The following is a 19,302-nucleotide window of genomic DNA, read 5'->3' as shown; positions in this document are numbered from 1 at the left end:
GAAATGCATACAGTCTGCTCGTGTTATTGAGATTTCCGCAATAATATTATTTTTTATTATAACCTTTATTAAATAAATTCAATTATTTTATATATATTGTTTAAATAACTTACACCAACTACTCATGGAAAATTGAGTCTTTAATTTATTTATTTATTTTACCTAACTATCTATTTAATATTTTTTAAATAATTCTCATCTAATTATAAAAGAGGATGCATCTAAAAAAATTAATTAATAAATAATATCTACAAAATCAAAATAAATAATTAATAATTTAGATGTTAAATTGTATAAACAATTTTTAAAAAAATGATTAACAAAGAAGATTCAACAATCCTACAATTTGTTGAGGGTAATTTAAAGACGAACTCATTTACTTCTTAACGATGAAAGTTAAAATAGAGTAAAACGATGTCGAAAAAATCTTTACCAAATATTTTAAGCTGTAATTAATTATTTTTAACACCAAAGAAGACTATTATATAATAATGCTTAATTTTAAAGTGTCTGAATTGTCGGGATCGAAAGTTGTGGTTAATTTGAATATATACATGAGAGTAAATGAATATTTAAGTCGGATTGTGAGTTGACCCGTTCATAATTTAAAACAGTTAAAAATAAATAAAATATTATATGTATATATTTCGAACTTGTAACCTAACAAAAAAAACAAGTACAATCATTTAGCCAAATATGCTAATAAAATTTTATATTTTAAATTCAATACAAAATTTGATTAACTTACAACAATATAATTTCAACTTTTTAATATATATATATATATATATATATTTATGCTTAATTTCAAATTGTCCGAATTATCGGGTCGAGAGTTGTGGTTAATTTGAAGATATACGTGAGAGTAAATGAATATTTGAGTCGGATTATGGATTGACTCGCCATAAACTTAAAACGGTTAAAAATATAATTAAAAATATTATATGTATATTTCAAACTTGCAACATAAGAAAAAAACAAATATAATTTTATAAGACTTTATATTTTAAAATTAACACTAAATTTAATAAACGTGGAACAATTTAACAATATAAGTTAAAATTTTTAACTAACTAATATATATATATATATGATGCTTATTTTCAAAGTATATGAATTGCCGAGTCGAAAGTTGTGGTTAATTTAGATATATATGTGAGAGTAAATTAATACTTAAGACAGATTGTGGGTTGATCTGGACATAAACTTAAAATGATTAAAAATAAAATTAAAAATATTATATGTATGTTTCGAACTTTCAACATAACAAAACAAGTATAACCCTTTAACCAAGTGTGATTATGATATGATTTGCTTAGAGATAATAGGTCGTATCAATTGAAAGTGGTTAAAAAATATTAATCAAACATTTGATTGACCAAAGTGTGAGGTCACAATGTTAAATGTTAAAAAAATACGAATCAAATATTTGATTGACCAAAGTAAAAGTGTAAAGTCACGAGATAAGAGGTTCGTTCAGAAAAAATATATGATGAGATAAAATATGTAATGAGAGTGTTTTATATTTTATTTTAATATATTATTCATGATTTATTAAGATTTTTAAACATTGAATACATATTATTATTATTTTTTATTAAATTTATATTTTTATTTGTATGCATCACACGAGAATCTCCATAGTTTATATATAATAATGTTTAATTTCAAAGTATCTAGATTACCGTGTCGAGAGTTGGTGGTTAATTTAAATATATATGTAAAAGTAAATGAATATTTGGGTCGGGTCGTGGGTTGACCAACACATAAATTTGAAACGATTAAATTTTAAAAAATAAATTAAATATGGTATATATAAATTTCAAACTTGTAACCTAACCAAACTAATATAACCCTTTAACCAACTGAGTTAATAAGATTTTATATTTTAAATTTAACACAAATTTTGATAAACATATTACATTATTGAAAATATAAGTTCTGACAAGAAGATATTGGAACATCAATTTGAAAGAGATGATGTCATCGGAAGTTCATTTTGGCCATGGTAACCCTAGAATGGCACCGTATATCTCTGCAAAGCATAAAGGTATTTATATTACAAATCTTATTCGAACGACTCATTTTTTTATCGGAAGCTTGTGATTTGGTTTTTGACGCATCATTCTATTACATTATAAAAAAGTCAATTCTCGTCATAATCGATCCACGTCCTACCGTAGTGCCCGAAGAATCAGACTTGCTTAGCAACCAAAGCTAGCTAACTAACGCGAAGGAATTGATCTAAGATTGCACAAAGTAAATCCCTTACTCACCTCTCTCTAAAGGTCATTCCAAACCTTCTCCATAAATAGAATTAATTAAGCTAATAATGTTGTATATTTCAATATAATTTAAAGTTTGATAAATGGACATCATTGCGTTTATATAATATTAAAAATTTGTATTAATTTCTTATTAATTTTGTAAGAACTATTTATTAATTTTTTGATATATTTAAATAAAAATAGATTAATATTTTTATTATTTTTCTCTCTTATGAGTTTATATACAAAATTATAAATTAAATAATCATCACAAATAATGCAGTTGTTAAAATGTTCATATACATGAATGACATCTCAAATTTGAGACAAATGTTTGTGTCCTATCTATCTGGACACAGATTTTAGAAGGTGTATTATAAATATTAAAATAATAATAGTATAAGTGGTGCTATAATGGATTAAGGGAATTGTTGGATTTCATAGGTGCGATAACAGATTTAAGGAATGGTTGGATTTTAGAAAGTTATTATAAATATTAAAATGTGAACGATGGTTCGAATTGGATCAAAATGTTTAAAACGAGGGTGCAGTGTGATTGACAATGACAAATCGATACAGTAAATGCTCAAATTGTCGTTCTTATGTTGTTATACATACTATCAAAGTCAATTTATCATCATACTTTTTCATGTATTTAAAAAACATGATTCAAAATAGAAACAATAAAATGCATGCACAAGGACATAGTTAGTATCAAATCCATCATGATTAAATATACATGACATCAAAATTAGTATCTCACAATTCTCTATCATTTTCATTAATTTTCTATTCTAATTCCTTATAGTTACAGATTCTGATGCATTTTCAGTTGATAAACTTTGATCAAAATTCATAATTTTGTCTCTTGCCTCAAGCAGGCCTGTAATACAATACATTTGTTAGGGAGTTTGTAAGCATTTTCCTAAAGCTCACATCAGTGAGTTCCCCAAGAACATTATTTTGCGCATTTGTCACAATTTTCAGAGCTTCAAGCTTTCGATTCCATTTATGTAAAGCCGATTTACATATCTCATACACTTGTGCAATGGCCGCCCTCCTCGTCTCCATTACCTCTCCCAAATTCACCTCAGCCCGAATTATAGCTGCCTCATTCTCTACCAACTGTTGTTCCCATTTTGATATCTTTTTCTTCTCTAATTGTATCTCCTCTTGCAGCTTCAATTTCTGCCTTTGCCTCTGCCCTCCCTTCTTTGAAACCTCCAAACATTTCTGTTTTGCCTCCGATTCTATTAGCTTTGACGCCGATATCTCTGCTTTAATCTCTTCCTTCTCCATCTCAAGACGTTTTATAGTTTCCTCCACATTAGCCAATCCAAAGTTTGCCGATGATAATTCAGATTCCCACTTTGCTAACATGTTTTCTGTCATATATTGAAATTGCTGAAACTTCTCAAGTACAATCTTTAATGTCAAGGATTGATTTCTTCTCGCTTCTGCCACCTTCTTACTTGCCCATCTTATCCTTTCTTCAAGCTTCGGCTTAAGATCATCAATGGGCTTTTGCAAATCAGCAGTCATCGCATCCTTCGTATCCTCAGAAACAACAGATTCATCAAGAGTATTCAAATTATTAAGCATTTGTCTGATTTCAAGAACCAAGAACCCCAGGGGCGGAGCCAGGGCTCCAGCCCACCTAAATTAAAATGTTTAAAGAAAATATTTTATATATATATTTGACATGTGACTCTTAGCCCAGTTGACTATATAACTAAACTGTGAAAATGAGGTTAGGTGATCAAACCTTAGTCTTACCTTTAATTTATTATATTTTATCTAATTATACATTATTATTTATAAGGCTAAATATAAAAATTAAAATAATAATAGTATTTTATATTTTTTAATTTTAAACTATTTAAAAAATTTATAAGAAAATATAAATTAATATTAATAAACAAGTTAAAATAGTTATATTCATTTGATTCGGTATTTAAATAAAGAATTTGATATCCCTACTCAAAAACCTAACGAATCTCCAGAATTGATGTTGATGTAAGTTCTCTTGATCCAGCATTACGTATTTTGATATGGAAATATCTTTTTAATCAAATGGATGAAATTAGACGAGCTTATATAAGATGGGGTCATATCAACCTATTAAGGATGGATACCGCCGACCAAATTTGGAAATCAAAATCGACGGTTACAAAGTTATTGGTTTAAGAAATTTACTTGGTTAGAATGCTCTCCTTTGAAAGATGCTGTTTTTGTTTCCCATATTTCTTGTTTGAACATAAGCAACCCCAAAAACCTACATTTACAATAGATGCATTCAAATATTGAAAGCGAGTTAATGATGGGGGTAGATGCTTTTTTGTTATGCATATATGATGTAATATGTCATCACATAATAGGGCAGTTGAATATTTTGATAATTTAATGAATATAGACAAAGTACTGAATGCATAGTCTTCAGATGAAAAACAAAATAACAGATTACGGCTTACAACAACTATTGAAAACACTCGGTGGCTCACTTTGCAAGGGTGTGCATTGAGAGGGCATGACGAGTCTCCATCTTCGAATAATCATGGAAATTTTATTAAAAAAAAAGCGGAGCATAGAAAGTTAAATCTGATATGCAAGTTGGTCCCAGGTAATTTTTCATCATAGCTCCGCCCCGAAGAATCCATCTTTATCACTATCTTCATCGTCAAGATTCAAATCACTAGTAGGCATTTCTGTTACTACAAAAGGGGTATCCTTGATATTCATGATAATGGTTTGATTCAAATTCAAATCAGTCATAAGAATACACCGAAGTGTACATATTCTATTCAAATTGGGCCTATATTTTTGCAAAATATACACCAAAAAGTGCAGATTGAAGTCTACTAACAATTCAAGATTCTGGAACGGGTCAGGTCGATCTTCTTGTTCCGATTCAAATGCTTTTCCGGTTAGAAATTCCAAAGAATTTTGAACGATATTAGTCAAACAGTCACACTCACCCACACAATATCCCATTTCCAATAACCCATTTAACGCGACATCTTGATCAAATCCTTTGTAAACAAGCGTACACAGAGCTTCGCGATAAACTTGATACAATTTCTTCCGGATAATTTTCTCCAACTGTTCTTCTTTGGTACATGTTTCCCAGTCGAGTGTCTCAACATTAGGGTTAGAGGTTGAGTTCTTGCCCGTGTCATCCGCCGACGGTTTTCTATTTTTATGCATTGATTTGGGTGAGAAGATGAAGTGTGGTGGAATAGAATGAAAATGGAGTTGCAGAGTATGTACTTTTTACTCTCTGTGATTAATTGAAAAAGTGAAGCAAATGAAAATGAAAAGGAAAAGATATAGCCTTACATGTCAACAAACCTAATTATTTTATAAGGAAAAGATATAGCTAGAACAATTTTTTATTTATTTAAAAATAATCTTTCCATAATGAAAAAAAAATGTCAAAAATCATTTAAGCATAAAAATAAAAATCAAATACTAGTGGTAGGTTGTCCTAGTCTCGTGTTGCCATGTTTTCGATTAGTGAGTCAATATTTTGGGTGACTAATATTTTTTAAAAAGTATTTCAGTGGAGTTGTCTCGATTATCGACATAGTATAGTGGAGCGTAGGGTAGTGGATACGTCGTTCCTCATTTTTAGGTTCGAGAATAAGTAACTGATTAGGGACGACTTTGTGTTGTTTGTGCAAAAATGGTGGGGTCTCAAGTTTCTTTGGGTTCGTTATCATCAAAACTTTGAATGTATTTAAAAAATATACGCAAGCTACTATGTGGATGAACGTGTAATTTTTTTTGTGTGAAAATTAAAAATTTATAAAATATATAGAAATCGTCTAACAATTGTTAGAATAATTATTGATGGAGACAACGAAATACTATTCTTTGATATACACCAGAATAACAAGAGTATGATATCATATTAGAATTAAATGAAAAATTATATGGAATGATATATAGAATTACATAAATTATCTTAAATATATATACATTTTAATATATTTATAAAAAAAAGCTAATATAATATAATATTAAATTGTGATAATATTACACTAAATATATTATTATATTTCAAGTAAGACACTTTTGATTTTAAGTTATAATAAGATAAATTCTTTATTAAATGAATGAGTTAGATTGTATTCTTCATAAGCCTAAATTATTAATCCAATAAAGGATTAGTCTAATATATATTCCATATGGACCTAAAAGTAGTATTAATATAAAATATCATGCTAGCCAGTGCCATCATTAAACAATCTAATAAGAATCCTAATAATTTTATGTTAATTAGTGAGTCTTTTTAATTTATCAGATTGGTTAAAACGGAATATGAAACCCTTAAGCAATCAAGAATGACAAATATTTAACATGGTTCGTAAAAATAAAAATTGTTTACATCCACTAAAAAGGAGATAATATTATTAAAGAGATGATAATAGAGTAGGGTAGGGTGGACAAATTTACCGATTCGATCCAATATGGTATTTTGGATCGAATATTCGTCTCTATTTTTTTTAAAAAATTGTGATCCCTATTCGACTCGGTATCCGACCACTATCCGATCCGAAAACACCGGTTCGGATCGACTAATCGAATACCCGTCAATCCGATTTTTTTTCATATGCTAGAAAATATAAATTGTTTTATTAAGGATCTCAGTTATAAATTTAACGTATAACTGAAATACATATCAAAATTATAATTCAAATGTCAAAATAAAATTAATATTTTTTTAAAAATAAAATTATTAGTCCACCCAAAGGGATTAGTTACGTCTTGTTTGATAATTAATTATTTAATAATATTTTTGTTTAGGTAAACATAGAATTATTTTAATTCATGGATGTTGTTTGTAAAATTATTGAAATACTATTTCAAGCAAATAATAAAAACACACTAATTATTGTTTAGGCTCTTATGGTTTGTAATTCTTAGAAATATGTTATTTTATTTTTAAATTTTAAAACTCACCGGATCGGCTTTGACTATCCAACTTTTTTTTCCCTGATCCCGAAATTCGGTAAAAATATCCTATCGAATCGATATTTGAATTTGATCCATCGGATTTGGATTTTTTGGATCGGATCGACCGGATCAACGAATCGGGTTTTTTGGATCGGATTTTTTGGCCATCCCTAGTGTAGGGATATGACTCTAGATTATATAATAGACAGTCCCCCGAAACTTTAACAGATACAGAACTAGTACTGAAAACGACGCTTTCAAAAAAAATACTTCAGTTTTCTAAAGTGTCTAGTTGCACATTTAAATAAATATCAACTATAACTATGTCAATATCAATATTTATTTGGAGCCTCCAAAATATTGTTACAATATATTTCGAATTTTATTAACATAACAATTTTTTTTGTTAATCTTATTTTCTTATACCAAGATTACTAGTTTCTATAAATATGCTTTATTTCGACCATATATTAATATGTGATTTTTATTTTAATTCCGTAGAACTTTTTTCGGCATTACTTACCAACTCTCGACTAAGAACTTATCAACACAATCGACGCGAACTCAAGAAAATGTCATCAACACAATCGGAGGGCATAACCAACGAACGACCAACCAATGAATGAAAATATTATTCAGATTAAAATTTCTGAGATGAAAAATTTAAATAAGATGTCGAACCGAACAATATACAACATTAATTCAAATATGAGTGAAGAAAATCCATCGAAAGAAAAAAAACTATTTTTATTTTTGTAGACTATTTTAGATTCATAAGAAGAGAGTGAAAAAAAACTTAGATTTATCCAAAGATTAATTATTACGGGATAAAGAAAATTGAGAATTAAGTAGAATGTGTTTTAGAAAATAAACATTTTACTCTTGTGTGTGAAATATTAAAAAAAAAATTACTTGGGGTTACTTTTAACCAAATTTCCGGTGACCGTCACTGAAAATATTTTCAAATCAGCGTATTTTATGGAAATACTAAAATACTTTGAGTGCCGGACACCAAAAATTTGCTAGAGATAAATACGTATATTTTTTGGATATTTTTATTTACTGGATAAAATATTTAAATAAATTATTTGTTTCTTAAAACAAATGGTACTAAATTGTCGTTATCCCTTATTTTATTGTGTAGCAGAAGAACTTAGTTTAGATACATATAAATAACATGATTATATGCTGAGAAATAAAAAAAAAAATCATTTCAATACATCATGTCACACAAATAAATAAAAATAAATAAACTTATTCATAAAATTACAGTAAAATAAATAAAGAATCACACACACAAGATCAATAAAAAAACATTATTATTAGTTTTATTATTAATATTATGTAGAAGACCAAAAAAACAAATTGTACATTAAAGGGTCCCCATTAAAGTCAAATATCTAATAAACCATTATCAAACCAGCTTCCTTATATCAATTAAACATATTTTAAATACAAGTTTTCTTTTGTAAGGACAAAGCAATTGGAGTATATGATAAAATAATTTAGTACTATTTATAAAAAAAAAATTATGTACTTTAATTTTCATTATACTATAATATTATAGTTTAAGTGATAAAAAATGTTTTTCTAATTAATTTTATTTTATTAAGAACATCATAAATGGAAGAGTAACATGAATGTGATTTCGTGTTTTCTAAAAAAAATGTTTAAAAAATAAAATAAAATATGGTTATACTGTTATTGGATTCTTGTAGATTAGTATAGAAAATGATGAATAAATTAACAAGTTATAATTGATAATAATGCTGAAAAGATAATAGTTCTATTACCGATGAGTTTAGAAAGCAAACTTAAATGCAAAATAGAAACTAATTGTACAATTATCAATTACCATAAATAGTCAAATAAAACTAATTAATCAACAGTTGACTGATACATACATGCGTGGCATCATCCTTTCATTCCATCTGTGGGGGACTTGGCCCTTCACATTAGACTTTGTTTGAATTATTTTTTTAAAATCCAATCATAATCACATTTTCTATAAATTTTTTAATTAATTATTATCACTCAATTCATTAATTCAAATATTAAAATAATTTTTATTATTTTAAAAAAATATATTTTATCATTATATATTACTTTAAAAGCTGATTTGATTTGGATTATTTAGTGATAAATACTGAGTTTTAAAAAAACTTAATTTGATATAATTTAAGAAAATACGGATTTTTTAGATATAATTTAATATTTTATTTAATAAATTAATTAATTTGATAGATAAAAAGATATGAGATTTAATAGTTAAGTTTTTGGATAAAATTCCTAAAATAACTTTATTTTAGGTTTTGTCCAGTTTGAATTATTCAAATAACTAAAAAAAAAATCAAATATTGTTTCACTCTTCTATCAAATTACTCAATTCATTAACTAAAATACTAAAATATTTTTTATATTAAATTATTATTAATTTTATTTTATTTATATATCAATACCCTTTAAATCTTTTTACCAAAATTAAACATTACCTTCTCATAATCATCACCGATCATTATTTTTTTCGATAATTTTTTTTCCTTTAAAATTACTTGGCGTTATTTAGTTTGAATTATTTAAATAATGTAAACTAATCAAATATTATTTTAAATAAATTTTTTCTTTCTTATTATTTAATTTATTAATCCAAATATTAAAATACAATTTATTTTAAATTATTATTTTTTATTTTATTATTATATATTAATATTTTAAAATAATTTTTGTTAAAAAAATAAAATAAATAATTTCTCTACTTCTCAAAATTATTGCCACGGCCTAAAAGCCTAAAGTTAACAATTGTTTGAAGTTGATAAATATGAATTTATAAGAGACAATAGGGTTGTTGTTCCAATCAGAGTTTACATGTGGGAATCTTAAACTTATAGCAGAATGTGGGGGCAAACAAAGACAACCCAGATTGGACATTATTAAAATCATACAGATCTGTGACTTTTGTGAATAGTAAAACTTAAAGGAATTTACTATTAGGTGGTAAAATAATTAATAACAGTCTTCAAACAAACAAAAAAAAGAAAGAACATGCTTAAAAACAAAAGAAGAACACCATATGATGATGAAGAACAGATTGATTAACTAAGAACAAAAGGATGGAAACTTGAATGAGGATGAAGATGATAAAGAGATTGAAGATGGAAGATGTCCAGTCCTTCTTATGTAATCAGCTCTTTCAGATGTTCTTATTGCTTTCTCATTCAGTTTTGATTCTGCATTTGCTCTTTTCTCTTCTGCTATTCTCCTTGTTGATGCTAACTTGTTCTTCAACTTCTCTTCAGCTCTTGTCTTCAACCTTTCTGCCTTTCCCTGTGTGTCCCATTCATATCAAGATCATCATCATCAATTGTTCATAATCAATAAACCCACATTCATTCATTCATTCATTCATGAATCAATTACCTCCATTCTCTTCATTTCCATTTCAGCTTTCCTCTTCTCATGATTCTCCCAAGCTTGAATCTTCACTTCTTCCCTTTTAAACCTGTTCTTCAACCAAATGTAAGATTAGATAGATTTACAAAAGATTTGATTTTCAATCCAAACAGTTTATAACCTCGCCGTGTATTTGGCACGTTCAGCTTCATCCCAAGCCATTGCTTTAGTTTCTATAGAGTTAACCTTCTTTACTACTACCTGATCCTGTTCTTCCTTAATCCCCACGCGCCGGCCAGATTCCCTACCGCCGTCAACCGTTTGAACACTATTGATGTGGGTATTTGTGTTTCTCGCCGGAGATGAAATGGGACTTCGACCTGCCGGTGTTGAAGCCCTGATCGGAGTTGCAGTCCTTGAAGGCTCTTGACTAACCATGGGAGTCATCTCTGTACCCATATCACGAACACAGATTGATCTAACTACAGCGGCGGCGGCAGCAGATGAAGCTTGGGATGATGTTTTATTAATACGCCAAATTGATTCATCACAGTCAACAACATTCTTAGTTTCGATCCCGTACGTAAGTGAACTAGGAAACCCATTTTCCTCAGCTATTCTCCTTTCTTCATCTTCACCGCTTGAATAGTCTTCTTTTTTAGGCACCGGAGCGATTAGTCTCCGGTCATCTGCGTTAGAGTTTCTGGGTTTTGTTTTGGATTGATTTCTTTCACTTCCTTTGGAGAGATTCACTAGCCATTTCTGGGCATCGTCCCATTTGGATGGGGTTGGTTTGCCCATAGATGTTAAGTGATTCGGAGTTCGATTCGGTCCGGTTGGTTTGTGGAACTCGAATGTATTGTTGGCGGCGGCGGTCGGGATCTCGTTGTTCAAACATCCTTTGTCTTCTACAGATCTCATCTTGTGAGAAACAGATCTAAGGACTTTGAAAGAAAGAAATGATAAGAATAGAAATGACAAGTCAATGAAAGTAAAAGATGATTAATTTCATGTGAAGGAAGGAAGAAGATGAAGATCTTGAGTTGGGTTTTTCATGTGGTGACCACCCAGAAGAAGGATTGCCATTTTTTGTTGGTATGTGTACTACACTCCATAAAGAGAGAGAAAGAAAAACCCATAAAATAAATATCAATTCAATTCATTCAATTCCCGTTGGAGATAAAGAACAAAGCTTTATTAATAGTATTTATATATAACTTGGGAATTCATCAAAAGAAGTTGATCAGTTTGTGAGGAAAAAGAAAAAGGACTTCTTTGATCTTGGATTTTGAAAAATAAAAGAATATTTGAGAAAGAAATGGCTGAAAAAAGTTAACAAATTTTTTATCTTTTCTTCTCACCCTTTATCGAAATATTATATTTTGAGTTTTTCTAAAAAAATATCATATTTAAAATTTAATCAAATTAGTAATCACTTCTTAACATAGAGTTTTTGAAAAAAACAAAATTAGAAATCTAATAATATTTTAGTTTTGGATTATTTAAATAGTAATTATTGGTAATAATTTTGAGTAAATTAAATATATGAGTAAAAAACACTAGAAAGCCTAATAAAATGGTAAATTTATTACTGTAAAAAAACACGAAGATCTCTGCGATGGATAGCTTGAGTCAGTAAAGAAGAAATATGCCGGGAATAATGACGAACATAGATTAGTAACAATGTGAAAATATATAAAAATATAATATACAGTGTACCTTGAGATGAGACTCGTGGAAGGAGATGATGAGATAGATCTGGTCTATAGTACCTTGTTTGATCTTGAATTTTAAAAAAAAAATGATTATTTTATAGAAAAATTGAACGATTTGAAATTATTTGAATTGAATATTTAATTATTGAAATATGTGTAATAAAATAATTCATCACCGTACAATACAAAGGATTCTTTTTATGAATTATTACTACAGTATTGAGTAATGTGATATATAAGAATACTAATAAAATAATGTTTATATATATATATAAAATGATGTTTAATTTTTAAAATTTTCAAATTGTCGGTAGAGACCGGTGGTTAATTTATATATATATATATATAAAAGAGTAAATGAATACTTTGGTCGAATTTTGGGTTAACTCGTTCACAAACTTCAAACGGTTAAAAATATAATTAAAAATGTTATAGGTATGTTTCGAATTTACAGCCTAATAAAATAAGTGCAACACTTTAAACAAGTGTGATTGATATGTGGTTTGTTGAAAGATAATAGGTCAGTATAAATTAAAAATAATTAAAAAATATGAATCAAATATTTGATTAATCAATGTGTGAGGTCACAATGTTAAATATTAAAAAATATAAATCAAATATTTAATTTATCAAAGGAAAAGTGTAACATCACGAGATGAGAGGTTTATTCGGAAAAAATATATATTGAGATATGTGAGATCATAAGTTATTTTACCAAAGTAAATAAAATGTGAAATGAGAATGTTTTATTTTTATTTTAATATATTATTTATAATTTATTAAGAATTTTAAAATTTGAATATATATTATTATTATTTTTATTTATATTTTTATTCGTGAGACTTTTAGTTACTTAAATACCTCAAACTCAGTTTTATTTATTTTGGTTCATTTTGAATTTCATCCTTTAATTTTAACTTTTAATAAATAAATTTGACTATTATAAAGTTATATTTATATGCGGAGTGAACTGGTTAATTGATTAAATATTTAGGTTTGATTTATTTGATTTATTTAAATATTATTTCACACTCCTTTTATTTATTATATATTCTATTTATTTAATTAAAATACTAAAATAACATTTATTTTAAATTATTATTATGTATTAATGTCTTTTAAATATTTTTACCAAAATTATTTTTATTTACTTAAAATTATCACTGATCATTATAAAACTCTTATATCCAGATTTAAAAAAATTAAACCGAAACAAGACCAAGTTGGTTACTTACATAATTATAATAAGAAAGAGGTTTAAACACAATGGTATAACATAGTTTATAGAAAATGTAATGAATTAAAACATTTAATTTATCATTTTCAAACAAATTATTAAAAGAAATTAATAAGCATGTTGTAAATTAAGGTGAAAATTTAACCCCAAAAAAATGAGTTTATATAAATTGCATACAAGTAAGAATGAAAAATTCTTGATCTCAAGAATAAAATATTTACATAAGCTCATAAAAGTACATATTTAAGAAACAAAAATAAACATACTAACTGAATGAGTTATAAAAACTACAAATAAATAAATAAATAAATAAACAAGACTACAACATGTAAATAGAGAAAAGTGAAACTTTGGAGTATGAATTAAACATAACATACATTTTATGATTAAATAAATTTCTTACCTTTAAACTGTGAGGCAACGTCCCATTTATCACTTGATAGAAAGTAGAGCCGACCACAATATTGATAATATTGATAATGCTTAAATTCAAACCCGATAAATATTAGATTAATTTCTCCATCTCTATCGACAACACAATTTTTACCACACGAATATTCTATCGTCACAAAAGCGTTCCGTGAGGGTTGTCATACCACACAATTGGTGCTAACAAACATCAAACCATCACCATAAACCAAAGCCCATACCATACTAAACATAATGACTTGACATGCTTCAACAAATTTCAATAATGCTGTAAAAATAGATAATTGAAAGAAGTGCTAACCTCTAACAACTTCTCTCAAATTGAAGAATGCATGATGTAAAAGAAAATAAATGAAAGAATTGCTAACCTCTAACAACCTCTCTCTCAAACTGAAGTATGCATTTTATGATTTTTCTTTACTCACTATCCACATGTTATTGCACATGTCAATCCAAACTTCAAAAATGTGATAGTAGAGGAGGACATGCCCCTCAATATTCATCTAATGTTAGTTTTATTCTACTTATTTAGATAAATTCACCTTGAATAGATACTCGGTTACGGATCTCACATGTTCTTTGTGTTCCTTCTCACAATTTTAAATAAAAACAAACAAACATATCTTACTATATATGTCATTCCTTATGAAGAGGAACATGAGAACATATATTAATTTGATTAATTTTATATCTTTCAAATTGTTTATTTTGTATATTTATAATAATATTTAATACTATATACTTGTAATATTAATCACTTTAATTTTTTTAACATTTTTTTTAAAAATTATCAATAATAAATGATTCACTATTTAATTATATATTTATTAACTTAATATTATTTATTTAAAATAATTCGAATTATTTTTGAACTTAATTTTAAATATTATAAAAATATTTTAAAATAAATTATATAAATATATTAGTTTCTATACGTTTTTATTAATGTATAATTTTAAATTTTAATTAAAATAAAAAATAAGAAATAATTTATACATTTTTGTATAGTATTTTTATTGTATAATTTTTATTTATTATTTAATTTATTCATTATAGAATTTTAATTTATTAATATTTTTTACAATTATAGAATTAAAAATATATTAATATTATTTTTGGTGAAGGTTATAAATCTCTAAACTCATATATTTCTCATTTCTTTTGTTAATATTTTTAATATTTATTATCTAAAAAATTATAATTAATTATTTATAAAAATAATATAATATAATAATATTTTGAAATAACAAATATAAATATGGTGAAGATATATGTTGAAATGTGTGTTCTTGAATAAATGTTTGTGTGTGTAAAAAAGAAGATGATATATAATATGTTTAAATTATTTTTTATTATAATAATTTTATATAAATAATTAATTCAATAATTATATATAATAAAATAAAAACTGAATAAAAAAGTATGACTGAGATTTTTATTTTTTTTAGATTAAAAACTTAAACGTTAAAAGAGGCGGTAGAAAAAATATTACAGGTAAAATATGTTTAAATATAAATTGCTGCATTAACTTATTAATTCATGTAATAGTTGATTAGACAGATGCAAATTTAAATCAAATGAAGCCAAAGGAGACCCAATATGTTACAAACAAATGTTACAATTTAACCAAGAAGTGACTACACATGCTAACAATGATAATCCATCCATTTTGTATTTGTTATCAGTTAGAATGTCACTACTATAGTCTATAATCCCGTTTTAGTTAGTGGGCTCCAAATATATATCCTGCAATAGTATATCAAACAAACTATATATAAATCATACTATTTCATTACATAATTATGAATAATCAAAAGAATAACTACTTTCATAAATGACCATTATAAAATATAAAGTCATTAACATAAAACTATCAATTACATATTCAAAATCAAGGTAAAAGAATCTAATTCTTCTAATATAATGAATTTTTATTCTCATAGGCATTACTATTAAGTTATTTTTTCCAAATAAATGTAACAACCCAACTTGTAAAGTTAATGTTATCAAATAAAATGTTATATATATATATATATATATATATATATATATATATATATATATATATATATATATATATATATATATATAAAGTATAAAACTAATTTATTGATCCTAAATGTTATATTGAGAATGCAAAACAATCTTTTTTTTTTTTTTTTTAAGTTGGTTTAGTTCAGTTATAATTTCGTTACTCGTTATGTGAGATCAATCAACTTAAGTCAAACTAGTTATGTCGATTGGTTAATGTTTTAAAGATATGGTTGCAATGAATATTAGTTTTTTAATTAATTGAGTCGGTCAATTAAGTCTATTAAATTCATTTTTCGTATAAAGAAAATAGTTTTATTAATTTAGATAATTTTTTTTAAAGAAAGATACTAATCAAGAAAATCATGTTTAAAATTGTGTGAAACATTATTTTTTTAATGTTATTTTTATTTAATAAATTATATACTTTTGATTTGTCCCTTTGAAATAACATTCCTTTTATTTTTTTATTTAGGTAATCCTTTTTTTCTTACAAAATCTAAATTTATTATTATTATTATTATATATATATATATATATTATAATGTTAATGAAATATCAAGATTTTGCGAACTCTTAATTATTTGGATATCCATGTTAGGGCTTGTTTGTGGAAAATTTAGTTTTTAAAATTTGAAAATTAATTTACCCTTCTAACTTTAAAGAATGGTATATTAGAGAGAGGATAAAATTAGAGGATAATTTTGATATTTAAATAGATAAAATTATTTATAAGATTGTTGTTACGATGTTTGAGTTTTAAGATAAAAACTGAATTTTATTCCAATAATCAACAATGCCCTAATTTTAGTTAAAATAATTGTTAAAAAAATGATTTTGATTAAATTTGAACGTACAATAAATATTTATTCTTAGTCTTAAACCACTGTCCAGCATACTTTTATATTAAAAAATAATAATAAATTAAACTAAAAATAATATCTATTTTATTAAATAAGATGTCTTAACTTGTTAACTTGTTAACTTGCTGAGCTTACCTATAACCGACATTGATTATATAAAACTTATAGATTAATATACTGTTAAAGAATAAGTACAAGTTATTTAAAATTTATATATATATATATATATATATATATATTATATACAACTATAAATGTTATTTAACTATCATAATTTATTAATTATATAGAGATTGGATTTCAGCTAGTGTGAATTTGAAAGATTCATAAAAAAAAAATAAAAAATTGGAATGACTATGATATAAGTGAATCCGAAATTTGAAATTAGTTATACGCACGAAGTGAAATGTAGTTTTTTATATCTTATTTTAAAATATTGTAACCGACCCTTGAAAACTATTTAATATCTGATCGCGAGGATTTTTGTGATGATCATCCTATTAAGTTTATTCAAGTAACAAGAGCTGTTTTTAACAAATTAAAAATAAGGAGTATAGAATTAAGAACTTGTTTTTCTATTAACAAATTTGCATAATTGTCTCTGACTTTCTATAATTTAAAATAAATTTCATATAAATATATTTTAATTTTAAAATATAATTATACTAGTATTATTAAGAAAAACTAGCATTTAGCCCGTGCATTTGCACGAGTAATAATATAAAAAACCGTGAAAAAAATTACGTTTAACATTTTTAATTTTATTTTTAACTGTTTTAAGTTTATGGGTGGGTCAACCCATAATCCGACCCAAGTATCTATTTACTCAACATTATTATAGATTAGTTAGTTAAAAAGTTGAACTTATATTAATATTAAAACGTCCCGCGTTTATCAAATTTGGTGTTGAATTTAAAATGTAAAGTCTTTGTAGCCTAGTTGGTTAAAGAGTTGTATTTGTTTTGTTAGGTTGCAAGTTCGAAACATACCTCTATCATTTTTAATTTTATTTTTAATCGTTTTAAATTTAAAAACGGGTCAACCCACAATCCGACCCAAGTATCCAAATTAACCACAACTCTCGACCCGGCAATCCGGACACTTTAAAAATTAAGCATCATTATATATATATAGATTAGTTAGTTAAAAAGTTGAACTTATATTAATATTAAAACGTCCCGCGTTTATCAAATTTAGTGTTGAATTTAAAATATAAAGTCTATGTAGCTTAGTTGGTTAAAGAGTTGTACTTATTTTGTTAGGTTGCAAGTTCGAAACATACCTCTAACATTTTTATTTTATTTTTAACCGTTTTAAATTTAAAAATGGGTCAACCCACAATCCGACCCAAGTATCTAAATTAACTACAATTCTCGATCCGGCAATCCGGACACTTTAAAAATTATGCATCATTATATATATATATATAGATCATTAGAGCTTGAAAATAAAGGTGAGAAATCAAATGCAGAAGGTAAAGGTAGGACATCCCAAAAAAAATCCACCAAACCTAGTCACAAAAGGAAATATGGTTACATCTTCCTTTTCTTTTTTTATTTAAGTGTTAAATATCCCATATTATAAATGTATCCTCATAGAAAAGTGAGGAAAGGAAGGACTTATTGACATCCAATATCTATTTGAATAATACGTTCTAAAGTTAGAACTGAGTTTGAATATTTTACTCATTACATTTGGTATAAAAAGTGTAACAGGACGAAATAAAGTTGCATTGAAATATATATATATATATATATATATATATATATATATATATATATATATATATATATATATATATATATATATATATATATATATTTTATTATTCTTTTTAAACAACTATATTTTTATTATTATTAAATAGACTAGTAACAAAATCATAAATAAATGCTTTTAGATATGTATATTTTTTAAATATCTAATAAAATATTATTTATAAAATATAATATTAATAAAATATTTATATATATATATATATATATAGTCATAACTCATAACACTATTTACAAGTTTCATTCATAATTTAATATGTTTCTTTTTCAAATTCAAATTCAATTTTAAATCCAAACTCAGTTATTAAATTATTTTAAATAAGTTAATAAATAAAATAAATATAATTTTTATTAATTTATTTTTTTTTAAATAATTTATTATATATTATAGTGATTAATTATATTTATAATTTAAAAATTATATTTTTAAATAAATACTTTAAAATAAACTCACTAGAGTTTAAATCAATAACTATTCTTAATAGACAAAATATTACGGATTAAATTACAACTTAAGCGTTTTAAATGAATGTTTACTCTGCTAAAAAAAATGTATAAAATAAATTCACAATTTTTTATAGCTTTTTACTAAATAAAATTAATTATTTTTAATAAAATATTAAATGTAATATTTTTTTT

General features: G+C 25.4%; 1 protein-coding gene across 1 annotated transcript; it reads right to left on the bottom strand.

The window, feature by feature from the left end:
* Positions 1 to 10,187: 10,187 nt before the first annotated feature.
* Positions 10,188 to 11,778, bottom strand: LOC124934312 (remorin 4.1). Its single transcript, XM_047474825.1, has 3 exons — positions 10,795 to 11,778; positions 10,641 to 10,722; positions 10,188 to 10,547 (listed from the first exon to the last, which is right to left on the bottom strand). The coding sequence occupies exons 1-3, from the start codon at positions 11,532 to 11,534 to the stop codon at positions 10,320 to 10,322; spliced, it is 1,050 nt and encodes a 349-aa protein (XP_047330781.1). The 5' UTR covers positions 11,535 to 11,778; the 3' UTR covers positions 10,188 to 10,319.
* Between the last annotated feature and the right edge of the window lie 7,524 nt (positions 11,779 to 19,302).

Source organism: Impatiens glandulifera, chromosome 4, assembly GCF_907164915.1.
Source record: "Impatiens glandulifera chromosome 4, dImpGla2.1, whole genome shotgun sequence".
NCBI lineage: Eukaryota > Viridiplantae > Streptophyta > Magnoliopsida > Ericales > Balsaminaceae > Impatiens > Impatiens glandulifera.
This window is presented reverse-complemented; position numbering and strand designations above follow the sequence as displayed.